This window comes from Pelmatolapia mariae, linkage group LG7, assembly GCF_036321145.2.
Source record: "Pelmatolapia mariae isolate MD_Pm_ZW linkage group LG7, Pm_UMD_F_2, whole genome shotgun sequence".
Classification (NCBI taxonomy): Eukaryota; Metazoa; Chordata; class Actinopteri; order Cichliformes; family Cichlidae; genus Pelmatolapia; species Pelmatolapia mariae.
Genome location: NC_086233.1, coordinates 26,053,929 through 26,078,596, shown reverse-complemented (window position 1 = coordinate 26,078,596; position 24,668 = coordinate 26,053,929). Strand labels below are relative to the sequence as shown.

General features: G+C 40.7%; 1 protein-coding gene across 1 annotated transcript; it reads right to left on the bottom strand.

Annotated features, from left to right (window-relative positions):
- On the bottom strand, positions 1-24,648 carry mrrf (mitochondrial ribosome recycling factor). Its single transcript, XM_063480697.1, has 7 exons — positions 24,536-24,648; positions 19,825-20,001; positions 19,537-19,689; positions 11,093-11,211; positions 3,197-3,288; positions 1,571-1,730; positions 1-786 (listed from the first exon to the last, which is right to left on the bottom strand). The coding sequence occupies exons 2-7, from the start codon at positions 19,997-19,999 to the stop codon at positions 709-711; spliced, it is 777 nt and encodes a 258-aa protein (XP_063336767.1). The 5' UTR covers positions 20,000-20,001; positions 24,536-24,648; the 3' UTR covers positions 1-708.
- Positions 24,649-24,668: the final 20 nt, after the last annotated feature.

Genomic DNA, 24,668 nt, shown 5'->3' with positions numbered 1-24,668 from the left:
TACAAAGCAGCGTTTCTTTAATGGACTCCATCAATAATGTTACGTTCCCAACTTTATTGTGTTAAAAAAGAGAGTAGCCATATTATCAATCCTCAACATGGACAGAAATTAAAGGCCCCTTTTTCCCCCCTCAAGTGCATTTTTAACAGACTTGGAATCAATGTGAAACAAATGTTTGGCAGCATCTTAATGGTATCTGTTCGGTCGACTCCTACGTCTCTGGAACAAACTCGCTCTCGCTCTTGCCACCAAGACAAACCCGCAGCCAGTTTACATTGAGACGGGTGCGCTTGCTTTTATATAAACAGACAGGCCCTGTGGCAAAGGGTTTGATTAGGAGGAGGCCCACAAATCCCATTAAAAGTTCATTCGTTGCTTTCTCGCTGTTTGTTTGAAGACAGGAAGAGTAACAAGGGAGGAGGGAGGTGACGGGTAGTCTGTTGTCGTTTTTGTACCAGTTTTTGTTTATGCACTTAGGCGGCTAAACGCAGATATCACGACGCAGCAAAAAAAAAAAGAAAAAGAAGAAGGTGGTCTTACCCAGTGATGTGGGCAGGAACAAGAGCCCAAGATGTGGCTCGAACAAAAACTACCTCCCCAACATGATCCAGTCACTATCTATTAACAAGATGAAAAAAACAGAAGGATATGTTGCTGCTTTTCAGAGTGTCCTCTGTTTCACAGTGACACAAATAACAAGTTCCACAGTCAGCCTAACAGCTCCTTGGTCTTGGCTGCAAGCTGCTTGTCGATGTCTGCTGCAATGTTGTCTGCCATCTGCTGAATCTGTGTAGGCAGAGAGAGGGGAGGAAAAAACAAAAGTAATGAAAGTTAACGCTTCAGAGAGCAGAGGTCTAATAAGAGGTGGCGTGAAACAGCTACAGAAAAGGATGAGGGTGAGCGGAGGTGAGCTCCATTTGGGTGGAGGCTAGTTTCTCATTTTGAATGTAGTTTTCAAATAAAGAAATTACGATCAATAGTTAACTTATCAGTGAAGTGGACTCACTACACTTTTCCTTATTTTCTGTAATATGTGCTCTTATAACAGTGCATGCTGATCAAGCTCAAAGAGAGCTGACATCCTTCTATGGTCGTCTCATCAGCTCCTGCTGGTCAAACCTTCTGTTTGCAAGGGGCAGCCAATCAGGCAAATATTTCTTAAAGTGGGAGGAGCTAAAACTGCTTGAATTGGATAGAAGATGAACTGAGAGGCTTCACCATGTCCCCGTATAAAATAAAACTTTTTGTAACTTTGCGATGATAAAGTTATCATTTGTCATCAGCTGTATCCTTGCACAGTGTTCATGTTTTGATTGCAACAGCTGGTAAACTCTAACTAGGCACTTCAGTTTGGTGGGGGGGTTTTGGAGGGAAAACCTCGGAGCAACACATTTCTGATGAGTTTTTCAAATATATTTTCTTAGAGTTTTGTGCAGCACAACGAAAGTGACTTCTGGTCATGCTGCATTCAGGGAAACATATGTGACAGAGGAAAAACTATTTGATTTTTTCCTCACCTCAAGCTATACTATTTTTTTTAAAAAATCTCAGGGAATCCCTCGTCTCCTACCTGTTTTTCTACAAGTCGTATTGTGTCCTCTGAGTGTCCTTCCTTTGCTTTTTTGACCTGTGTGACAGCATTAGAGCGCACTCTCCTCAGTGAGTCTTTAGCCTTGTTGCTGAGCTGTTTGGCTACCTTAGCCAGGTTCTCTCTGTGCTCCCGAGTCACTCTGCAGAGAAACGGGAAAAATGTCAGAAATGAGATGCAAAACAAAAAAACGAGAGTGCAAAAAAATCTATAATTCAAAGTTACAGGGAAAAAAAAGGGAGATGGTCTAAATACTGAAATGAGACTTTTTGCTGCATGCCAGCAGCTTTGACATCACTTTTGGCATATGCTGCCATCTGCAAGCACAAACCGCCTGTTATGCATCTGTATTTACCATGTTTATTTAAGACGAGATGAAGTCTAATACCAGCTCAGTTTGACCGCATTTAAGCATGAGCTAGGAAGTAATTACTGTGTTTTGTAGCGTACGGTAAGACGGTTTTATTAAAAATATCCTGGAAACAACAACATTTCAGTAAGAGACACTAACACTCTGCTCTGGTAGCTATTGTCCATGATGTAAATATGTAAAAATTGTGCTTCTGTTCTGTGTCCTGTTCTGTTTGTATATGTGTGTTTTTGCTGCTGATACAACCAAATTTCCCCTTGTGGGACAATTAAAGGATTATTCTATTCTCTATTCTTCTATTCTAACAAGCAGTCACAACTTTGTGTGGCACAAGCAAATAAACTCTGAAAAACAAAATAATGAAAACTAAGGTCCTCACTTGTGCAGATGGGGACGCTAAGTGCTTATAAGCATGACATCTGATCCTCTTAGCTCTGACTTGCAGCAACCACCAAACAATCTTCCTCAGACCTTAGAGCAGAGCCGAAACATCCGTCATCCTAACAACTTTGCATTCACTATGCATTTGTTAATCACTTAGAAAGTCCTACTTCCCATTTCACTCTCCCTCTTTGTCCTTAATTGGCTTTTTTCCCCTTGTTTTTTGCCTCAGGGACTATTTGCAAACAATCCAAGTGCGCCGTCTATTTACTGCAAACAATACGGCCTAATTACCGATTCCAGGGCCAATCAAGAAGCGCCTTCTCTTTGGAAATGCAAATGTAGGCTTGGAGCGTGCCGAGACTGATTGCAGGGGGAAAAGCAGTCTGACTCTTGTGTCCCTCCTCTGCCAGAATAACACCTGCTGCTCCATGCGCACACACACACTCATGATAATGCATGCACATAACCACAAGACAGCATTCATGCACCGAGACGCACATGCACGTGTGTATATGTAAAAAAACATACTTTATATACACAGGCAGAGCGGTTTAGTGAGTGAGTGACTGATGGTTTTGTGTCGGATTGTTTGATTTGGCCGGGGGAAAGAGAAAGAGACTGACCCAACCCTCACGTCGTCACACCGGGGGTCTCTATACATCTACAGGCAAAAGTCAATAAACCTGTCAGTTTAGAGCACGGAGACGAGTGGAGGAGGAAAATAGAGGAATACCAGAAGAAAAATAAAGGTGAAAGAGAAAAAAAGAAGTGAAAGACAGAAAGTGCTAAAGGGAGCAAAAATGTTTTCTGGCCTCCGGCGTGTTTGTCTGCAAGTGCGTCAAAGAGAGACTCACTTGGGAACGGGCACCTTGATGATCGTCCCGTCCACCTCTGGGTTTAAGTTCATGCTGCTCTCTCTGAGGGCACGGGTGGCCGCTGCTGTAGCCTGGGGGCACATGCACACAGACACACACACACACTGGAGTGAATAAAAAGCAAATCTACAAGTGCAGGTAGTGGCTTAGCTCCAGCTGGCAATCATTAAGGTGTTGTGTGTGGTGTGTATATGGTCTGTGTGTCAGGGAAATCCCATGTAGTGTGGAATTGCCTCGGGCCACTGTCAACACTCGGCCCCGTGGGACAGGACTGAGAGGTTGCAGGGCAGGGTGGTGACCCCTGGTGACCCCACAGGAGAGTCTGCTTGTGGATGATACATCAACACACACACAAACTTTGAGTTTGTGTTCAGTTGTACTTGAAGGTTTTCTGGCAGAATCATTACCACATTATTGTTATTATTATTATTATTATTGTTATTATTATTATTAACAAAAGTTATTTATACTTTGTTCGGCTGTGAATATGGGGGGTGTATTTATGCATTGTTGTTTTATTACAATGACACACATGTATATATTTATTCACCTTAACAAACAGTAAATGCAAACGTGTTTTACATATGTACATGACACAGACAGGAGCTATAAGATTATGAGTTACAGATGTGAAAAACTCATGAAGCATGAACTACACAAGTTATATTGAAGTATATGTAGAATGATTACTGTGTATAATTTTTTCCCCCCTCTTCGGATACACAAAACAAACACTCCTCCCTTAACACTTGTTATGTGTTGCCCTTTACGAGTCCTTACCAAGAAAATAGGAAGTGCTCAACTCTGCTCAGATCAGCAGGATGCTGTTTGTTGCAGGGTGCCCTCTGGTGGACAAACTATGCAACATGAACACTCACAGCATGGTTGAAGGGTGTTTCTCTCATCTCTGCTTTTTTACATTTTAGTTTTAAATTTGAATTTTTACTTTTATGAATGCAGATACTGATATCAGCCTGGAGCTATATCAGTCACAGTCTAGAAGTAAGACCCCACCAATGGATCACTTTTTTATAATAATACAACATCCAACTACTGTTAGCTGCATCTCTCTATGGTAACCGCTGAATCCTTAAACAACAGCTTGGGATCTGTCTTGAATTTATCAAGATTTATTAATTTCCCCCCAGACTGGAGCTGTCATCATTATAATGAATTAAGATTGGGGGAGATTAAAAGGAGAGCGCTGTGTGGGCACTGGTTGAAGAGGCAGCAGTGCTGCATAGAGATAGAACAACACAGGATCAGAAAAAACTACTGGACCACAAACACACAACGCACAACAACAACAGTTACGTGCTAAGCTGGATTTTGGTCTTTTTCCCAGAACTAAGAAATACACTTAAAACTCAAAATGACATATTAAGACATGTTTACATGTGTAAAACTGAGACATTATCTACCAAGTGAAGCTTAAGTTAAGCAATGACTGCATAGGACCATAAAACTACAGTTAAAAGAATGCATAGACACAATGGAGAGGAACAAAGCCACACTCCTCAAGCTAGTGCAACAGCCTCATAACTCAGTTTGCAAAGCGAGCAAATGTGCAATGCATGGGGAGAAAATAAAAGAAAAAAAAAAGATTTCCTCCTCTTACTTCAGCCGTCACTAACCCATCCTGCTTTCTCAACAGCTCCTTCTGGCCTCATCCACTGGGGGAAAGAAATGGCAGCAACATTAAAGGAATTTATTTGTGTGCATTAAATTAATTCAAGGGGTTTCTTTTCTTTTGTTAAAGTCATCCGGGAAACAGGCCTCCAGTTGCACTCTTTGAGCGAGGGGTGATAGATTCATCCCATACCTATGTTTGATTGTTCTCAGCATCAAATTCATCACCATTTCCCCTCTCTGACGACCACTCCGGTGGTTACTAAAACCCGAGTGGAATTTCTCTGTGAAGGCTGGGCAGGTTCTGGTTAATATGTTGGAAAGGAAGAGAAATTACACTGAAGTTTCACATCAAACGCTCACGACTTGGTTCAAAGCAAATAGGCGAGGGGAGAGGAATGTGTGTGACGGTCTGTGTGTGTTTGTGTGTGTTTAAAAAAACATTTAATGCTTAAACATGGACACACACACACACACACACACACACACACACACACACACACACACACCAAATTGCCTCCGGATCCGAGCGTAGCGGTTAGATGTTGTTCTCTGTATCGTCCCAGCCTGCTCTTAATGAATGAATGGAAAACAATGGCAGGGCCTCTGTAGTTCCTGGTAATGGATAGGCATCATTATAAGCCTGTTAGCTCTGAGTACTGACGACTCACCTCTGTGTGGTACATGGGTAACACGGGACATGACAGGGTAGCGTGCATGTGGATGAGTGTGTCCGTCAGTGTGTGTGTGGTCTGTGGTTTCTAGAGTTTCTGGGAAGGAAAAAAAAGACTCCGGATTCAGGTGGAAAACTGACTTCACAGATTTGAGGTGTTGATAAATACTTGGATTTGCATGTTGTTTGTATGCTGTGGTTTCACCTGGAGAACAAATGAGGGAAACCACAGCCCTCAGGTGACTGGCTGTGGAAATAGAAGGTGCAGGAAGATATTTAAAAACAGGTTTTTGTTTGGCAAGCTGTACTGGAAAAAAAGAAAAGGAAAAGAAAAGAAAAGAAAAGCTCTTGGATGTCGTGTGCAAAGAAGCTTCTTTTAACTTTTTTTACTGAGGCAGATTTTTATCGTTTGCCTTCACTGCCTCTTCTACCTATTTTATATATAGAAGAAAAGATGCATGCTGTATCTGCTGTCATCACAGCCAGTGTACAGTCACTTTACTTAGGACCTGCTAATGCCCCCAATTAAGGAATCTCTGTTTATAGAGATGAGAGCAATGAATTATTCTGCCACAGTCACATTAATGTTCAGGAACATTTCTGTAGCCAACATAGCACAACAGCAAGCTGTGCAGTTTGTCCACACACTACATAAGCAGACACTTTTAACCACAGACTGCATATAAAATATTTTTGGTGTTTTTGGAGCCGCAAGTGACCGTATTTGAAAAGTTAGAGTGCTAATTTATAAGCTAACGCTAGCAAGCCTGATTATTACCCATTGTGGTTCAATCACACTTATTTACAGAGTAAAAATATTATGGCAGGCCTCTTCTAAACCTCCTAGGAAAACAATGAATGGTTGCCCGGTGATTGCAATGAGGTTTTTGCTGCTGGAGACTGACTCCTAGTAGTTGGGGTGACCAACTGGTTGCCCATGTTTTGAGGGTGTTGCTCATCCACCTGAGCAAGGACTGAGGGATTTATTAAGGTTTGCAAATAACTACGGACTGATCTGAGTCAGTCTGCACCGGTGAGTGCAACTTGTCTGCAACAGGAAACTCGACTCAATATATTCTGGTTATATTCTTACATAGAAGCAAGGTTGCTGAGTGTCTTGTTGCAGTTAAATTGCTGTTCTGAAGCAAATGTGGCACGATCTGAATGAGTATTATGCTGATGAGGTTGAATCAAATGCTAATGTGAATTTCTATGTATACAGACAGCAACAAAATTTTCTACAAACAGCAACATATTTGTGATTTTCACTGATTGATCACAGTACTGTACTGTACACAGTCCTCACTGATTTATCACAATCCCTGTGTTATCAAACACAGATTACACAGGATTGTCGACTGGCCCTGTTCAATCGGAGACTGACAGCAGACTGACTCCATCACTTGACTGTCCTCCGCTTTGAAGACAACAACTTACTGCGAGTCGTCGTAGGCCTGGTCCCCGTCTTCACAGGAAACATGACTGTGAGTTCATTGCTGTGACAGCGTACTACGGCTTCCCCCTTCGCGTGACTGTAGCATGAAAAAGCTGTGTAAAGTTCAGTGACTCACACTCTACTCGTCATCATTCAGCCCTGTTTAGCTGAGCACTCACAGTCTGAGAATCTTGGGATTACACACACCTGTGTTTACTGCTACTAATCTGTGTCAACACGGCTTCTGTGAAACACTGACAAGGACCGTTTTACGGCATTATAAGTGCTTTTACATTTCATTCATAATGTCATTTAACTACTTTTTGCCAATATAGTTGCATAACTGTGTTGTTGGCACATTTTTTGCATTAATTTTGGCTAAAAGTATAAAAGTTTAACCATTCTTAACTTACCCTCCATGGTCATTTCTCAGCTTAAAGTACACTTTCTATTATAAGCAGCATCCATTAGTTCTGTCTCAACTGCCCTCGACCACAAAAAGTACAAAAGATGGAGGTAGGCTGCGTACAAACTCAGGGGCCACATTAGAGGCCAGTTATGTCACAGCGGCGCAACGAAGGCAGTCCAAATATGCAATTGGAAGAATGCGTCAGGTGGATCCTTCGCAGTCCACCCAGATTCACTGCACATTGGTTAATGTAGAGTATTTTTGGAGAAAAAAAAATGACGGCACAAGTGAACAGTACAGGAATACAGTTTTAAAAGTAAGTGCTGGGTTTGATCTCAGTCAAACATCCAACAGTTCAAAACGTTAAAATAACAAAGAATGTTAAAAAGTTCAATTCTGACAACATTTCAGCCAACTTACGTGACATGCAGCTCAGGTCCTGCATGCTTTTAAAGCCTTTATTTTAAAACCAAAGAAGTATGTAGCTGTGATGCTTGTGGTCACAGACAGACACCTGGTCCTAAAGAAGTCTGTGGGAAAATGACCTTTAACCCTGACCTCTATAAACACTTTCCCGCTGAGATTATTCACTCAAACACCCATTTCAGGTGATATTTTAGTCATTCTAAGTGTCAGAAAAGAGGATTACCCAGGATACACTCATTTACTAACCTCTGATTGACATTAGCGATGAGCACTAGACCTGCGAGTCTTAACACCAATACTTATGTCCGTCACACAAACACAGTCAAGGAAAATTCCTAACAACAAAAAAAATACAATCTATTACAGATAACTGTAAAACTAGAAAACTAGCAGCACTGTGACAGGCTGTTAACACTTTTGGAGGGAGAAAAAAAAACAACCACAAAAAAAAACAACTTAAACAACCACCTGAAAGATGAAGATTGTTTAGAGGGGTCTTGTTTAGAGACACGGTGGAAGGGAAATGCTTGAGGGAGCAGCTCAGGAATACTGGAGCTCAATGAGTAGAAGGAGTCTCTCTGGGAGGCTCAATGTAAACCCAAAAAAAAGAAGAAAAAAAAGGAAAAAAAGGAGGCCTGGATGCCAAACTGTAGCGCTCTGGAGAGTCTGACAAAGGAGATGGCAGAGAGAGAGAGAAAAACCGGAGAAGGAGATGAAGGCTGTGGAGGAACAAAATAAACTGTAAGAAGAAAGAAAGTGCTGGATGAGGTAAAGGAAAAAGTTAAGGTGGCAATCAAAAAACTGAAAGAGGAGGAAAAAAAGCAACTGAAGAAGGTAAAGAAAGACGTGACAGAAGCAAATAGGAAATATGACAAGAGAGAAAGAAAGATGACAAGACCGAAGCTGAAAGGGGCCAAGAAAAGACTTAAAGGAAAAGCACAGGGAACCGTGGGAGACAAGAAAGAATTGGAGGAAGTGCAAAAGGCAGCGCAAGAGTGGTGGAGAGAAGCAGAAAAAGAAAAAGAAACTCGGTGAGGTAAAACAAGTGGTGGAGGACAAAAAACAAGTATTAAAAGGAAGTGCAGAAGGAAACCGAGGGCAAAAAAGTGAACTGGATACAGTCAAACAAGAAATGGAAGATACAAGAAAAAAAGGATAGGCAGTGATGGAAAGAAGGCGGAGGAGGTGAGGAAGAACCTGCTGGAGACCAATACGGAGACTGAAGATTGGACCAGATGTGAGGAAAGACAGAAAAGGATGAGAGGAAGCAGCTGAAACACAAAAAATGGGGATAGGATGGTGGAGTAGAGTCCTCTTCCTTGCCACTTTCTCCTCATTGCCTCCAAGCTCCCTCCGTCTCCTTCATCCTCATCTTCTCCCTCCATCAGCCTTCTACTTTACTGCCACTTCCTCTCAGGTATGCACAGCGGTTCAGTGACTAATATTGTGTTACATGTAATTTTCCAGGTAAACTCCATCCCAGTAGAAAACAGTAGAATTATAAACCAGTATAAATAATAATAATAAAAAATAATCAAAAGAAAATAAATAAATCTTTATTAAAAATCATTGAAAGTTTATGCGTGTGTCGGTGTCTCTTAATAAAACAGAATACAGTAATTAGACCTCAGCATAGCTGCTGGTTGCTGGTGGTTATGATTCAAAGGGACTAAAGTGGATTGTTTGTACGAGTTTCTGTTGTTCCCAACCTTCCACTATGAAAAAGACCAACTTATGACATCATCTGATGATGTCACTGTGATGACATAACTGAAAAAAAAGAGACTGTCGGGAAGTTTAGTTTTACAATCTTAGACATAACTCCTGAGAATTGAGTCATTCTTTTTTCATAAGACGGTGCCTGAATTTCAGAGCGGTGTTTTCCGCAGGTTGATAATATGGTGGTGGTTGTGGGTGGCGTGGGCAGAGTTTCTCTAAACACCTCATAGGCATTCAGAGTGACTGAAATGGGCCTTTAGAACAAACTATTACCAGAATCGGCCCATCCTCACTTTTCACTCCATCTCTCTCAGGTCTGTTTGAGAGTTCAGACCTGGTATAAGGGCTTAAACTCAGACTAAGAGCTGGTTATTTAGTTTAAGAATCACCCTCAACTAAAGCAAACTGTTTAAAGAAGTGAAATCAGGTCTAAATTTGACTATTTCCTGTTGTGTGCTTCCAGATTATACCAACACCGCTGGGTTTGGTTTTTTAGTTTTTCCTCCACATAAATGACATTTTGCAATCCATCCAAAGGCGTTTAAATGGGAGCCAAATACAAAATACATGTTACAATGTACATGTACAAATACATGTTAATTGGGGTTTATTTACACAGGCAAAATAGTCAATTTTATTAATAAAATAGTCCTAAACAGTAAGAAATTACACACATTTCTGTGTCTCTGTAGTGAATACGGTGACCGTGCTTTATTGCTGTGCACAGCCAATCCCCCAAAGGCCCATTACGAACCAGGAAAACCCTGGTTATGCATATTTCCGTATTGTATCCTGTCTGCTGTGCTTTTCCTCATTCATGCATATGTGGAGATATTTTCATTTGCAACATTTTCAGATCATTTTTTCTTGTTTGTCATTTGCAAGAATAAAGGACTGTGCACATATTTCCGTTCAATATTTAATGAGATCAAAGAAAATGCAGCAGACAGCAAAGAAAGTTGAGCATATCGGTCATTAGCGTCTCTGGATATATGACTGTATAGTGACAAATGCAAGCACATTCAGCTTTTCCAGACCACCAGAAAGTCTGGCCACCAAAAAACGTGAAAATCTACAAAGCAAAGGAGGCAGCGAAAAGAAGCAAAAAAAGAAAAATAATCCATTCCTTCCTAACCTGGGGGTAAAATGAGGTCATTTCCTATTCTGTGACAACTCACACTAAGACATATCCGCGCTGCAGTACACACATACAGACTTTTGTTGCTATCTTTCACCCCAGAACAAAGGGCTCCCTGAGTGATCAATCAATTAGCATCTGAGACACAGCACAGAGAGAGAGAGAGGTAGGTCAGGTTTCATTTACAGAGTGATGTGAGATTCGAGTTCTGGTCTGGCTTACTTTTCCTTCTGTGAGGAGGACCATCTATCTGTCTGTGCTTGTGATTATTTTTACAAAGCTTAGTTACTGCGCGCTTGTCCATTTGAGACAAACTGATACCGGTAGGAAGAAATCATAGCTGTGTGTGCTCTGTTTGACTCTGTGTGTGTGCGTGTGTGCGTGTGTGTGTGTGTGCGTGTGTGCGTGTGTGTGTGTGTGTGAGAGAGAGAAAGAGATCGTCTTACTTCAGGGAAGCTGCTCATGTTGACCATAATGAGCTGAGGTGACTTCATGGAGATCTGGCCCAGCTGCTTGAGAGGGAACTTCCCATCTTGAGTCGTCACCACAATGTGATCCAGAGCTCCTAAACAAATACAGGTCAATGCAAGTGTTTACTTTCTTACAGGCCATTTACTTTCTTCATTTATTTACCTACATGAACAGTTTAGGCATCATTGTGTTCTCACTGTGTGCACTGCAGCATCCCGATTTGTCCTTTGTATTAGTACTGCAGGATTAACTGTTCTACTGAAAGGCAGATTTAACTTATACATTTAATGTACTTAAATTCTTTTTTTGTCTTACTGTTGTTTTTAATTATGAAATCCATCTTTCAGCAATAAAATGCCTTATTCAGACATGCATTGACTCCAGAATTATAATTCTAGATTCATTATCATTTTTTTTATATTTTTCTTTGAAGGAGCCAAACTTTATTGCAATTTTTTTAAAGTAGTATTAAGTAGTAGTTCTCCAGGCACTCTGAAGGTCTTTCAGAGTGTCTCTTTGGACATTGGCTGGTTTTTAAATTTTTGAAGACCATAGAATCAATTTTAAAATGTATTTTAAGGCATTTTGTTACTAGCAGAAACACATCATTTGTATAGTTGAAAAAAAAAATGCTAAATTTAACACAGTTTGATGGGAATTAAATTATATTTTAGCACCAACAAGGTAATTCCCAAAGAGCTCTTTGCGGAAAACTTGGCAAATCATGGTTAGGAGAGAGGTACAACAGTCAGCATCCACAGCCATCTTTAAAACACAGTGGAGGCTCCGTCACAGTGTGGGGACGCGTTTAAGTGAGTTGTGTTGGCAGAATCGTCTCAAAATCGCTCCAGCAGCACCTGGAAACCATCCGATTGCCAGTGGTTCATTTTTCAGCAATGGCAATGATCCCAAACACACTGTTAATGCAGTAAAAGCATACCTGGATAGAAAAATATACAATTGAATATTGGTCGTGGACTGGCCTCCCCAATACCTGGACCTCAACAGTGTGGGATCATTTTGATACAGAACAAAAGGCAGCCAACATTCAAAGATGAGCTTTGAATTAAACTCAAATGAAATGCCTTAAATTCTGTATTTCCATGTATATTTCAACATGTTTGAGAGAATAACTGCACCTGTTTCCCCATTTTTATAGTAAAATATAAAGAAACGGAGGCTGGCTCAAGACTTTTGCACAGCACAGTAGCCGGACATGTTTTAATAACTCATTTCTGCGCACACATGCATTCATATTCACATGCATCCTTATGGCTGTCCTCTTTTCAAAACAGTAACCTCATTATCGCCTCTCTGTGACGCATTTAGAGGAAACCTGTAAATTGTGGCTTTAAAATCAGGTGAAAATGAATAAAAAAAAAAAAACCCAAAAAACCCAGCCAGCAGTTACCACCACGAAACAGCCCAGTTGATTACTAACAGAACAGTAACTGTATTTCTGGTTAAAGCCAGGTTAATCATTCATTCTTACTTCACAGATGGAGGGAAATCTATTTTTAATCACTCCATAAATCAGAAAATACTTTCAAGAGCCATAAAAAAAAATCAAGTCTTTTACAAACAAAGTAAAATTTGTCTCTTAAAGATATATTATCTTATTATTATTATGGTTTCTGTAAAAACCTTCAAAATATAAACAGAGAGGAAAATAAGAGTTTGTAAGTGCTCCTAAATTGGAAGATTTCGAGCTCAGAGTATGAAAAGATCTCTTTTTGATCGTGTCTTCTAAAATCCTGGACTGTAACATTCAATTTATCAATTTTAAACCAACATTTGTATTGCAGTGATTTGCACATTTGCTTAACAATTGAATGATTCCTAGTCTGATCCATGGAGGAGGCAAACAACGCCTTTGGGCTTGTCTCAGGAAATAAAAGAAAATCTACCAAATCAAACATGTGGAGCGATGCTATGGCGACTATTTACGAGTAACAAAGCAGCTGCAAGTAGCTTTATATCACTTTAAAAAAATCAATCAGAGGCTTTTTTTCATTACAACCTTTCTGAAAATATATGTATGATAATACAAATTGAGTATTTTATCATTAGATATTAACTACTTTGGAAGAACGACCAACAGACCAGTTTTGGTCCCAAATGTGTATTTTGGAGCTTAAGTTATGGAAGCAAAATAGCTCAAATTGAAAAATAAAAATGGTCTGACTATAGAGTTTCACCCTGTGTGTTAACACCAGCACTGGCACATAGTTAATAAGATGTTGCTATGGTGTAATGGAATAGATGAGGGGAAATAAATCATTTAGTCCTTTGGACAGATTAACAAATAGACAGAGGAACGTGCAATAGCACAGTAAAAAAATATTAATTTTGAGACCACTGTCAGACTCTTAAAAGTTTCCATGATCTATTGTCTCCCCTCTTTGTCAACACTGAACGAAACTAATGCATGTTTGCCAACACAAGCTGACTTCTGTCCCTCCCTCTCTGCATCCACCCACTCCTCTCCATCCTCCATCTGGCTAACCTCAGACGCGCTTGTTTCCTTCTTCTCCACCTCTGCCTTACATCACTCCCTCCCGGCTCACCCGGTGGGGGGCTGCGCTGGTGGTGTGTGATTGTGGAAATGTGAGGTGAACCGAAGGTGAGCCAGTGGTGTAGTTTTCTCTAAAAGATCAATTTATCATATGATTTCAAGGGTTAAAAGAGAGAGACGTATCCAATCAAAAAATAAGATACAGCTGCAATGAATTAAAAATAAAAGGTTGGTATGATGTGATAACATGGATATCAGCTGACACGCTGCCTACTTTGCTGCCAATTATACTGTCTCCCTTTTTACTTTGTCCCTCTGTGTACATGCAGACAGCTCATGCCCATATCTCTGCCTGTCTGACTTTGTTACCTGCGCCTTCACAACGAGCACCAGCACATCTGCAAGTACTTTAAGCAGGCAGGCCGGCAGACAGTCGGTCATTGCTACAAAGATGGATGGTGAGAGGGGGTGGCAGCTGGTTGAGATATCGGATGAAATTTGGCTAAAATGCTCATTATGTTTTAAACACGTTGCGTTTTTAACGATACCAAAAACAGATTTTAAGCTGTATGCTGCGTCTGGGTGTTGGTGTAATCAGGATACGTACCACATTACATTGCACTTTTTCCCTCCTTTGTGTCTTGTCAGGCCAAATTCTCCCTTTAAAAAGGTGCTGTAAAAATTTATATCAGCTCCCATCTCCTTCGCCTATCTCAGCGAGTGTTTGTCTGAACCGTTGCAAACTTGCTGGCTGTAATGTCGTTCACCCGAGTAAGCCCAGTGCTCAGTTTGAGGTTGTTTGGATGAGCGGTTCTCGCCTTTTGGTAGTTCTCCCTTTCCTGGAGTGATTGCTGCCTGCTCCAGTCAGTTTTTTGAGGAAAGGGGTACTGTGCAAAAGTCTTGAGCCACCTCTCATGGTTTTATATTTTGCTTTCAAGAAGCCAGACTTTATTGTAATTCTTATAAAAATGATCTTGACCAATAGTTCTCATTTTCTTTGAACAATGACTCATTTTCAGTCCAGTTCCATTTTTTGTACTTATTTAAGTCACTTAACACTGTCCTAAGAATCATTCAAGGATAAATGCCCAACCTAACAAAACACCAATTTTAAATACACTTTATTGCTAGCACCGTGTCATAATTTTTTCCTATTACTTAAGCTGAATCAATGACATTTGCACCAATTTATATTTTTGCACCAACGAGGCGATTACCAAAGAGTTACTAACTGAAAACCTGTCATATATTGGCATGGAGCGCTGTGCTGTGTATGCCAAATTACAGTAGAACAGGACTGAATCAATTCTTAGCAACAGTTTTTAATGGGATGCAAATCCAAGTGGAAATTTTTGGTTCAAATTATCATCGGTATGTATGAAGGAGGTCAAGACTAGGCTACAACAGTGAGTGGGTACAGGCATCTATAAAATACAGTTGAGTCTCTGTCATCTTCTGATTGACAGTGGTTCATTTTTCACCATAACGATGATTCCAAGCATACTTTCACTGCAGTAAAAGCACATCTGCACAGAAAACACACTGGAACACTGTCAGTCATGGATTGCCTCTGCAGAGCTCAGACCTCAATATTACTGAAGCAGCTTGGGATCACATTGAAAGAGAACAGAATAAAAGGCAGCCAACAACCAAAGAAGAGCTCTGAATGTCCTTCAAGCAGCCTGGAGAACTATTCCTGAGGACTACATATAGAAATTCTTAGAAAGTGTGACTAAGAGAGTTCAGGCTGTGTTGAAGAATAAAGATGATTGCATCAAATACTGACTTTCAAACTTGTACAAACTGACTTTGGATTTGCAAGTCTCCAGTTTTCCTAGCAAAATAACAAAACGAGGGGTGGCTTAAAACTTCTGAACAATAGCGTAAATGGTTTTTGTTTCACATAACAGCAAAGCTGTGGAGTAATAATACTTCATTTGTGTGTGCTGACCGGTGTTCTCATTTACACGTGAAAAGCTTTACTTCTGCTCAGATTGTTGAGGACAAAATGTTGCACTGATTTGAATACAATGAAAGGCAGCACTATGATTTTGTGTAAGTGCTCTGACCTGTGCCCGGTTGTGTCTGATTATAAGTGTCCTTGTTAGAAGAAATTTACAAATATAGGTGCTGTCGAGAAATGCCAACAGCACAAAAAGGGCGATTATCAACATAAGCCACCATTTTCTGACGCGCTACAAACACTAAATATGTTGGATTAGTGCATTTTTTGTGCTGTCCTAAATCATACATCGGCTTCTTAGTCATGAAAACTTTGAGACCTCCAGTCCAACTCGAAACTAAACTAAACTCTGGGGTTTTCCTGCATATAAAATTCTGTTCTATTGGCCTTCTTCCAAAAGAAAATCACCAGGGCTGTGATAAATTAATACTTCAGACGTTTCTTTTTAAAGTGGTTTTATTTTATTTACTCCAGGATAAATATGCTTTTCTTTATCAAATGGACAGAGGTAAAAGGAAAATGTATATAGCTCTGTTAAGTAAGACTCATTACCGTATGTGGACTGATGTGCTTATGTGTGTAGTTTCAGCACAGAGCCACGTTTTCAGCCAGGAAAAACTCGGTAAACCTAATTCTAAAGTTTCCCTAAAACCAAGTCTTCACCCTCAAACAGGCTTTTGAAGGAGTGTGAAAAAAAGGAGGCAGGCCAAAACACTCTTTTACAAAAACCTGTAAAAATTTCATAAATCTGACGTCCAAAACCAGTTCTCACAAAGACAGCTGGACATGTTTTTATTCAGTTTAATTTCTGCAGATCCACGCTCCGAACCAGCTCAATCACACACACATGCATCCAATGAGTGCATCCTCATAGCCGTGCTCTTTCCAAAACGGTAATTTAATGATTTCCTACATGTGATGTGAGCAGCGGGTGTCCACATACATCGCAGCTTGGGCGGATTACATTTACCGCAATGAGAGTATATGCTGATTAAAAGCTTAAGAAATGGCGATATCCACGTTTCAGCTAGTTGTTTTTACCCGTCTGCGAGAAACAAGAATGTGAAGTCTACTTTAAACAATGTTTTCTTGGACACAGCGCTAGTTTCCAAGTCACATTACCCATCTGCGATGACCATGAGATGGTGGGCGTAGCACTGATCTCCCTCTCTCTGCATTTATCTGTCTGACTTTCTGCTACGTGTTTGCTGCACACATAAGTACAGACTCATGGCAACAAACAGCAGTACATACAGTCATACACTCACTCTCATAAGTTTAATGAGAGCCAGATGAGAGGTTCATGAACAACACACACACATACGCTCGGACAGCTGACGTCATCCCATTCCACCATCTCATCTCTGCTGTCAACTCTAAGTCCTGCTGCCTCCCTGGATTACTGTCCAGCTGGACAGAGGAGAGGGGGATGAATGGACCAGAGGAAAGGAGCGAGGGATATATAGATTAGGGGGAGGGGACACAGGAAGGATGACAGAACAGAGGGATTGATGCAAAAAACGGTAGAAAGGACTGGAAAAAGAGGAAGCGATGAAGGGAACTTTTAACTGAAACGCGTTATAAAATTGTAAAAAGGTGGTTTAAAAATTTCTTATGTGGTCTTATCTAGTCAAAAGACAAAGTATGAAGCTGAGAAGCACTGGAAAATTATAAGACAAAAGTAATAGAGGGAGGGTTCCACACAGAAAATGACTCAGAGCAAAAATCAGTTGAGTGATAACCGGATTAGAAAAAAGAAAAGTTGGGAATCTGAAAAGCAAAGCTCGACACTGAAGGGTTAATGATAATGTATGTGTCTTCATTCTGTGTAAAAAAAGAAAAAAAAGGAATACTACACTAAAAGCAAATCAGATACGTGTGCGGAAAAAAAGTGGAACAAATTCAAAGTAATTTCAGTTTGAAGTCCGATTCAGGCAGCTGCCTCGTCCCCCGGGAGCTTCCATTACACACCCCACCTCTGACTCCCCGAGCGCGCCCCCATTTATTAAAATGCAGAGAGAAAAAAAAAAAAGGCTGTGACCTGGATGTACTTGGGGAAACAGGGGCCAAGGCGGGGTCAAGGTAACATCAAATAGGGATCTCTTTAAGCTAAGCCTTTTGGCACCGTGTCCGAGAAAGACTTTGATTCCAAAAGTTTTAAAAAAGTTAAGAAAAAGCCCCCCTGTTAACTACAGTGCACACTGCGCACACTATATTTGGACAGTTACTCATTTTTTCCCTCCAGTATGTTAATTCTGAAACGAAATAAAATGTCTTCCTCTGGCATTAATGTAACCCCTAAAAACTCATCTGTCTTCATCATAAATGCATATTTTCCTTTAAAGATGTGAACAAGAGCAACTTCTCACATTTTAGGATGAAAATTAGCCCCAACCCCCCTCTCAAAAACATGCCTGCAGCTCACCTAAACACTAAGGTTTCAGCTGTAATTCGAGCAGGTTTGCAGAAATCTGAAAAGAACTAAGTGGGAGACGTAATTCTTTTAACAGCTTAGGAGCACAAAAGTAAATGGAAAGATGCCCGTGAAGGAAAACAATAATAATAAATGCTTTTGGAAGAATCATTTACACCATTACCAGCATGATGTTTATCGACTTCTCCAAGGCTTTAACTGTTTATCGTCATCGTCTTTTAGATTCTCTCTCTTTCTCTCTTGCTCTCGTTCAATTTTAATGGATCGTTAACATGACCCCACTCGACTCAAAACCTACAAAGTTTGATCAGAATTCATTGAAGACCTTTCAAACTATCGGGTTTACAGACAGAATGTCAAAAACATAACCTCCCTGGTGGTGGTAAAGATGAGCAGAGGTTTCTCCAACTTGTCATCATCTGCAGTACATAATATCATCAAAAGACTCTCTGTATGGTGACATCATCAAAAATTAATATTGACCGCCTGTGATCTCCGAGCTCTCAGGCAGTGTGGATTAAAGACTGATATGATTCTGTCTTTGAAATCACTGCATGGGCTCAGGAACATTTCAGAAACCACCGTCTGTGAACACAGTTCACCGTGATGTCCACAAATACAGGTTAAAGCTCTGTCAGAAGAAGCCACACGTGAACGCGATTCAGGAATGCTGCCATCTTCTCTGTGCCAAAGCTCGGCAAAGTGGAAAACTGTTCTGTTGTCAGATGAATAAAAATGTGAAATTCTATTTGGAAAACATGGACACTGGACTACACAGGAGAGGGACCGTCCAGCTTATTATAAGTACTCAGTTCAAAAGCTGCTGGCATTTCAGACCTTTGACCAGCTGAAAATGAAAAATATGACAAAAAAGACCTGGGACTGCTTAGCTAGAAACTCATAGCAGACACAAATGGGACAACATTCCTCTCCCAAAAGTCCAGCAGCTGGACTCCTCAGTCCCCAGATGTTTACAGACTGTTGTTAAAAGTAGAGAGGATGCAATGCAGTTTAAAGCTTTTTTGAGACTTGTTGCTGCAACCAGATCTCAAATTCAAAATAAGACAATAATTTTCTTAAAATGTTAGATTTCCTCAGTTGAAATAGTTGATATTATCTATGTTCTATTTTAAAATGTTGTTTCTGCATTTTGTTTCCATTCACATTTCACACAGAATTCACATGCCTTTGTGGAATATTCCTTTTTGTGATATCCTTGTTATGTGAGGCACTAGTGAGCTTTTCTGTGCATGAACAAAAGCTGGAAGAGCACACAGGTAAAGTTTAGCTGCCACGTGTTTAACTGTCTTAATGTTTTCAGTCTGGACTGTACGTACATGAAGTGATGTCTGAACGTTTCTTTTAACTTTAGAGGTAATGCTTTCATGCTTCATCTGCCTTGTTGGTAACCCTTTGTTCTCTGCTTTGAACTTTGTACTGAAACAACGAGGAATGAAAGGCACAGTCCAAAAAAAAGAAAGAAAGAAAAGTACGATAAGCTCACTACCTGGCGAGGTTCGGATGCTGAGGTTTCGTGTGAAGTCATCTTTGAGCGAATCGAGAACAGTGGTCATGTCCTCCTTCACTTCATCCAGACTGATGATGTCTTCCACCAGAGATGAATTAATGTTCACCTTCCCTGACTGGCCCTTTGCCTTGGCTTTGAAGATTAAATGAGAGAAAGAAGGAAAAAACAGAGGGAAGAGTGGAGACTCATCTAGATAAATAACACCACATTTGTGCCAGCAGAGTCATGGAAGTTGTACAAGTTAACTTCAGCAATCTCCTCACTGACCTTTGGCCTTTTTGGTGGCGTAGAGCCTGATGCATACAGCAGGAGCAGGGTGGTGGAAGGCGTCAGGAGCCAGAAGAGGCCTAAGGCTGACTCTGGATGTGAGCGGAGACCTGACATGTCGCAGCAGGGGCTGACACAGGAGAGGCCGCAGCAAGCTCAGATGATTCAAAGCCATAACTGTCGACACAGAAAAGGGGGGAAAAAAAGAGTTTAAATTAACAAAAAATTTTAAAGTAGATAAATGCTATACAGCTGAGTTTGGAAGGGCAACATGTGATTACATTCGACAGAGCTACAATTCAATCAGAAAAGCAGTTGAAAGCACAGCTGGTAATATTAATCAAAATGAGGTAATAGCTCATATCAGCCAGCAGGAGGTAGGCCTTCATCTTCTTCTAACAGTACAGTACCATAGTCTGTGTGCACCTCAGTAAATGCATGATAATTTCTGACAGAAGTGCAACTAAATCAAAATGAATGCAACCTACTAATCTGTCATCTGCTACATTTGCTTTGTAGCATTTCTGTTACGGTCTCCATAAATTATTAAAGCATTCAAATCAAATAAAAGGGATTGACTTGCAGATGAATGATCAATATTTGCTCTTTTGTAAGTAAATGAAACCTGTTATTAAGTGAGAGCACATAACGGTGTGCACATAATGACATCATAAACTAATGTTTGCTTGATAAACAGCTGATCTGATCAAATTTTTTCCAAATAAAAAGGAGTGTTTTCTGTAACTATTTTTTTTTTCTGTGAGGTTTATAAGTGATCTTTTACTCTATGTTTCTGACTGCGAACATGCTGTTATGTTACACTATCCGGTAGAGGTTTTTCCAGTCCCTTTGCCACGGTTGTGTAAATTCAAGTACCTAGCCGTGCAGATTGTCTTTACAAATGTTCACTCTAAAGAGCTCGAGCGTGGTGCTGTAACAGGATGCCGCTGTTTCAAAAAGTCACTTTGTGAAAGTTCTTCCCTTGTAGATATTCCACAATCAGCCCTGAGTGGAGTGATATTATTGCAAAATAGAAGCTTTTAAATACCACAGCAACACAGCCAAGGAAGCACGGTGGTTAGCACTGTCACCTCACAGCAAGAAGATCCCAGGTTTGAATCCAGCTGGGGCCTTTCTTGCATGTTGTTCCTGTGTCTGCACACAGTCCAAAGATGCGCATGGGGTTAGGTTACTAGGTGATTCTAAACTGGTCGTAGGTGCGAAGGTGAATGGTCTCGATAACTGTTCATACCTCCTCTGGTATTAACATCAGCACAAAAACTGTGTGCTTAAAGTGTCATAGAATGGGTTTGTGTAGGTGGCCAACTACTTTTATCCTTATAGTGTATCTAAGTCTTTCTTTTCCCCCACTCTGTGCAAACGTTGTAAACCTGCCAGGGACTGCAGATGAAAATCAGCCAGTGTAACTAAAGCACATTTACATGAGTCTCGGTGTGCATGTTAATGTGCACAATCCCCTTAAAACATAATAAAAAAAAGAAATGAACTCTTTTCATGAATAATCATGTGCGTGTTTGGGTTGTGAAACAGAGATAAAAGCCTATGAATAAGAAATTCTTGAGAGCAGCTCAAAAATTACTCATCAACTGATCTAAATAACAGTTTATTATTTTTCTGGTATTCCAAAAAAAATGAATCATTTCCACCTGAATTACAGCCCATGCATTTGACCAGAGTTTCTCTCGAAGTAGAACAGAGAGGGTTGGTTCTTATAAATCCATCCACACATCACTGTTTTTGTGAAGCTTTCAACAGTCAGCTCTACCACCTACATTACATTCAGTTACACTCATACACTTAAAAACATGCCATTTCTCATAAATCTGTGGGATAAAGCTAACCATTATCTCAGCCCACGCGCACTCGTCTGGGCATTCCTGAGGGGGGAACCTCTCATTCAAAAAAAACCAACAATATGACAGCAGCCCCTGCCTTTCTATGGATGAATCACACCCCACCTCACAAATAGGCTCTTGACTGTGAACTGTGTCACTGACCCTCAGTGTGCACACACAAGTGTAGAAAAGCACGGAGATATTTAAGCCCCCCAGACACAAACAAGACTCTAAAGCCCGTCTTTCACAGTCAGTGGTTGTGAACAGCGTGTGGTGCACTGCTGCCCGCCTGACATCTTCTATTGTGCCTCGTGTATTTATAACTGCGACCTGTGAGGGGAAACACACCGTCTGAACAGTCTGAATAGCCAAATTTAACATTTTAAGTCAAAGGCTGTGTCACAGTGAGCTTTAAACAAGCCACTGGGTGTGGTTTGTCTCCAACCAGACATGACACTGACCTCACTGTTCGCCATTATACCTCCAGCTACCACTAATCCCCGGAGTCAATCCAACGCTCACTCCAGATATTAACCAACATCCAAACTCATTCCTGCGGCAATATTTAGGCTACACAGTACACCACCACCTCCAGTACAAGCCCAAAACAGGTATCCACGCCTGGCAGGTTTCCGAGCAAGTATGATGCGACACGCCACAATGTGGCAGAGACGATAGGCCGAGATGCGGGACGGTGACAGATCTCTTTAAGAAGCCAGCCGAGCAGAAAGAGTGAGGCACAGGTGTTCAGTGGGATACTGTAGCCTCACGTTCTGTAGATTTCACACACACGGCAGCAGCTGCAGACACACCCTGCTTCTTCCAGCAGCAGAAACCAGCTGGTGAACCCGCATGCTCTCTCTCCTTTCGCTCTGCAGCCTGAGCAGCGAACAACACAGCAGAGTATCTGATGATGTTCTGCATGGCTCTGCCTCCTCAAACAAGATGTTCATGCTGGGAGCAAAACAAATCATTTTCTTCTCATTAAAAAACCATTGAGCACACCTGGTTTAGTGTGTAATGAATTCCTAAAATTTCCTCAAATGTTCTTTTTTGTCTAATACCAAAACTGCAAAAGATCCCCATATTTTAGAAGCAGCCACCAGACAATACTTCACATTGTTACGGGTTTGAGGATGCGATCAATTCAAACTAATCATTTCATCACATAGTAACACTGCAGTTCGACTGATATAACAATCAGTCAGCATAATGTGTTGATGAATATGTTTTTAGCACAGCATAATGTAGAAATGATGAAATGGAGACTCATTTCTCTGATTTGTTCCCCCAGATCTCTTCCTTCCTTCGTCCTCTGGCCTGTGACCAAATCTTAGTACCCAGTGTTGAAAGGTGCAGCTGGAGTAGAGAAAAGGTTCTCTGGCAGAGCTTTACTCAACGAAGCAAAAGTGCCACTATTGCCAAAGTGGTTTTTTTCTTGGTTTTTTTTAACCATCATAGTACAAAAACAGGAGTGGCACACAGCTGTTTATTTTGGGTGATTGAATGCGTGACTAAACCTTCTTGTCTTCACACTCTGTGTGCGATTAAAAGAAGGTTTGATATCTTGCCACACTGTCTCATGTTGTGAATTTAATTTTGAAAAAAGTCACAAATATTGAATTAAAAAAAAGTCACGAAGAATGTTATATCTGTGATAATGAACACAATTTATACAGTAACAATTCATAATTCAGCTTTGTCACACATCATATTTAAATGACATGGCTTTAAAATTAGACAAAGGCACGTGTCTCATCCCTGCTTCCCCCACACACTCTGTCTACAGAGAAAAAGAGAAAATATCCAGTCAGCAGCAGTTCTCTGGTTGAAATTGTCTCATTGGAGGCCAGAGAAAAATGGTCAGACTGCTTCAAGGTGACAGGAAGATAATAATAACTCTAATAGCTACTAGTTACGACCAAGGTATAGAGAACAGCATCACTGAGTGCACAACACGCCGAACACTGTGGGATACAGGAGCAGAAGACCACACTGGGTGCCATTCCTGTCTGCTAAGAACAGGAGAGTGAGGCTATAATATCTCTCCAAAATTAGACAACAGAAGACTGGAAGATGTGTCCTGGTCTGATGAGTCTTGATTTCTGCTGCAGCATGCATCCATCCTGCCTCAAATCAGCAATGATGATGCAACACATGGCGCAGTTTCAAATAGCTCAAATAACACCAAAAAGCACTGGTTTCTTGAAAATGACAATGGGTTTACTGGACTCAAATGGCCCCCAATCCAATACAGGCAAGATGAACCTAATATCCAGTGAGTGTAAATATGTAAAAACAGGAACTATTGCTTGTGTACATGTTTTAATGGACCTTTTCACAGACTTCCTGTTACCTAGCTGGGTATGAAAGTGATAATTTTGTAGTTTTTCCGACTATAAGAGGACAAACTAGAGCAATATGACACAGCATCACCTAGTTTTACTGACATCAACAGTAACTTCACAATCAATCAAATCAAACACACAAATCAATAAGAAACGTGCGCCCCAGCCATCTATGGGGCACATCACATGCGCAACTTAACATGACGCTAAAAATTCATGTGTTTTTATATTACTGTGGACTCGGTCCTGCATACAGCACCAGAATGATTCGGTGCAAATTTCACAGCAGTTGGGAGCTATCATACAAGCCCATGCACATTTAGGTTAACTAACTGTACGACTCTATAGCTGAGGGGTTGAGAAGGTCAGTAAGATTTCTCTCCATTCTTACAGGGGGGCAAATTGAACCAAACTGAACTGTGTTCAGCACAGTGCTACCCTTAATTTCAACAACAACCCAGCAAAATAAAAGCCTCAACTGTAAAGTGCACCAGAACACACACTTACTTCAAAAAGTCTTCACAGAAGCGTGTCAGCCTGGGCAAAAGCCATCGGGGAAAACGCGTTTGACATCTATTTCGTCATCACCACGAGACTGTATGTTATGGCCACCTGGTAGATGTTCGATATCTGTACGGGT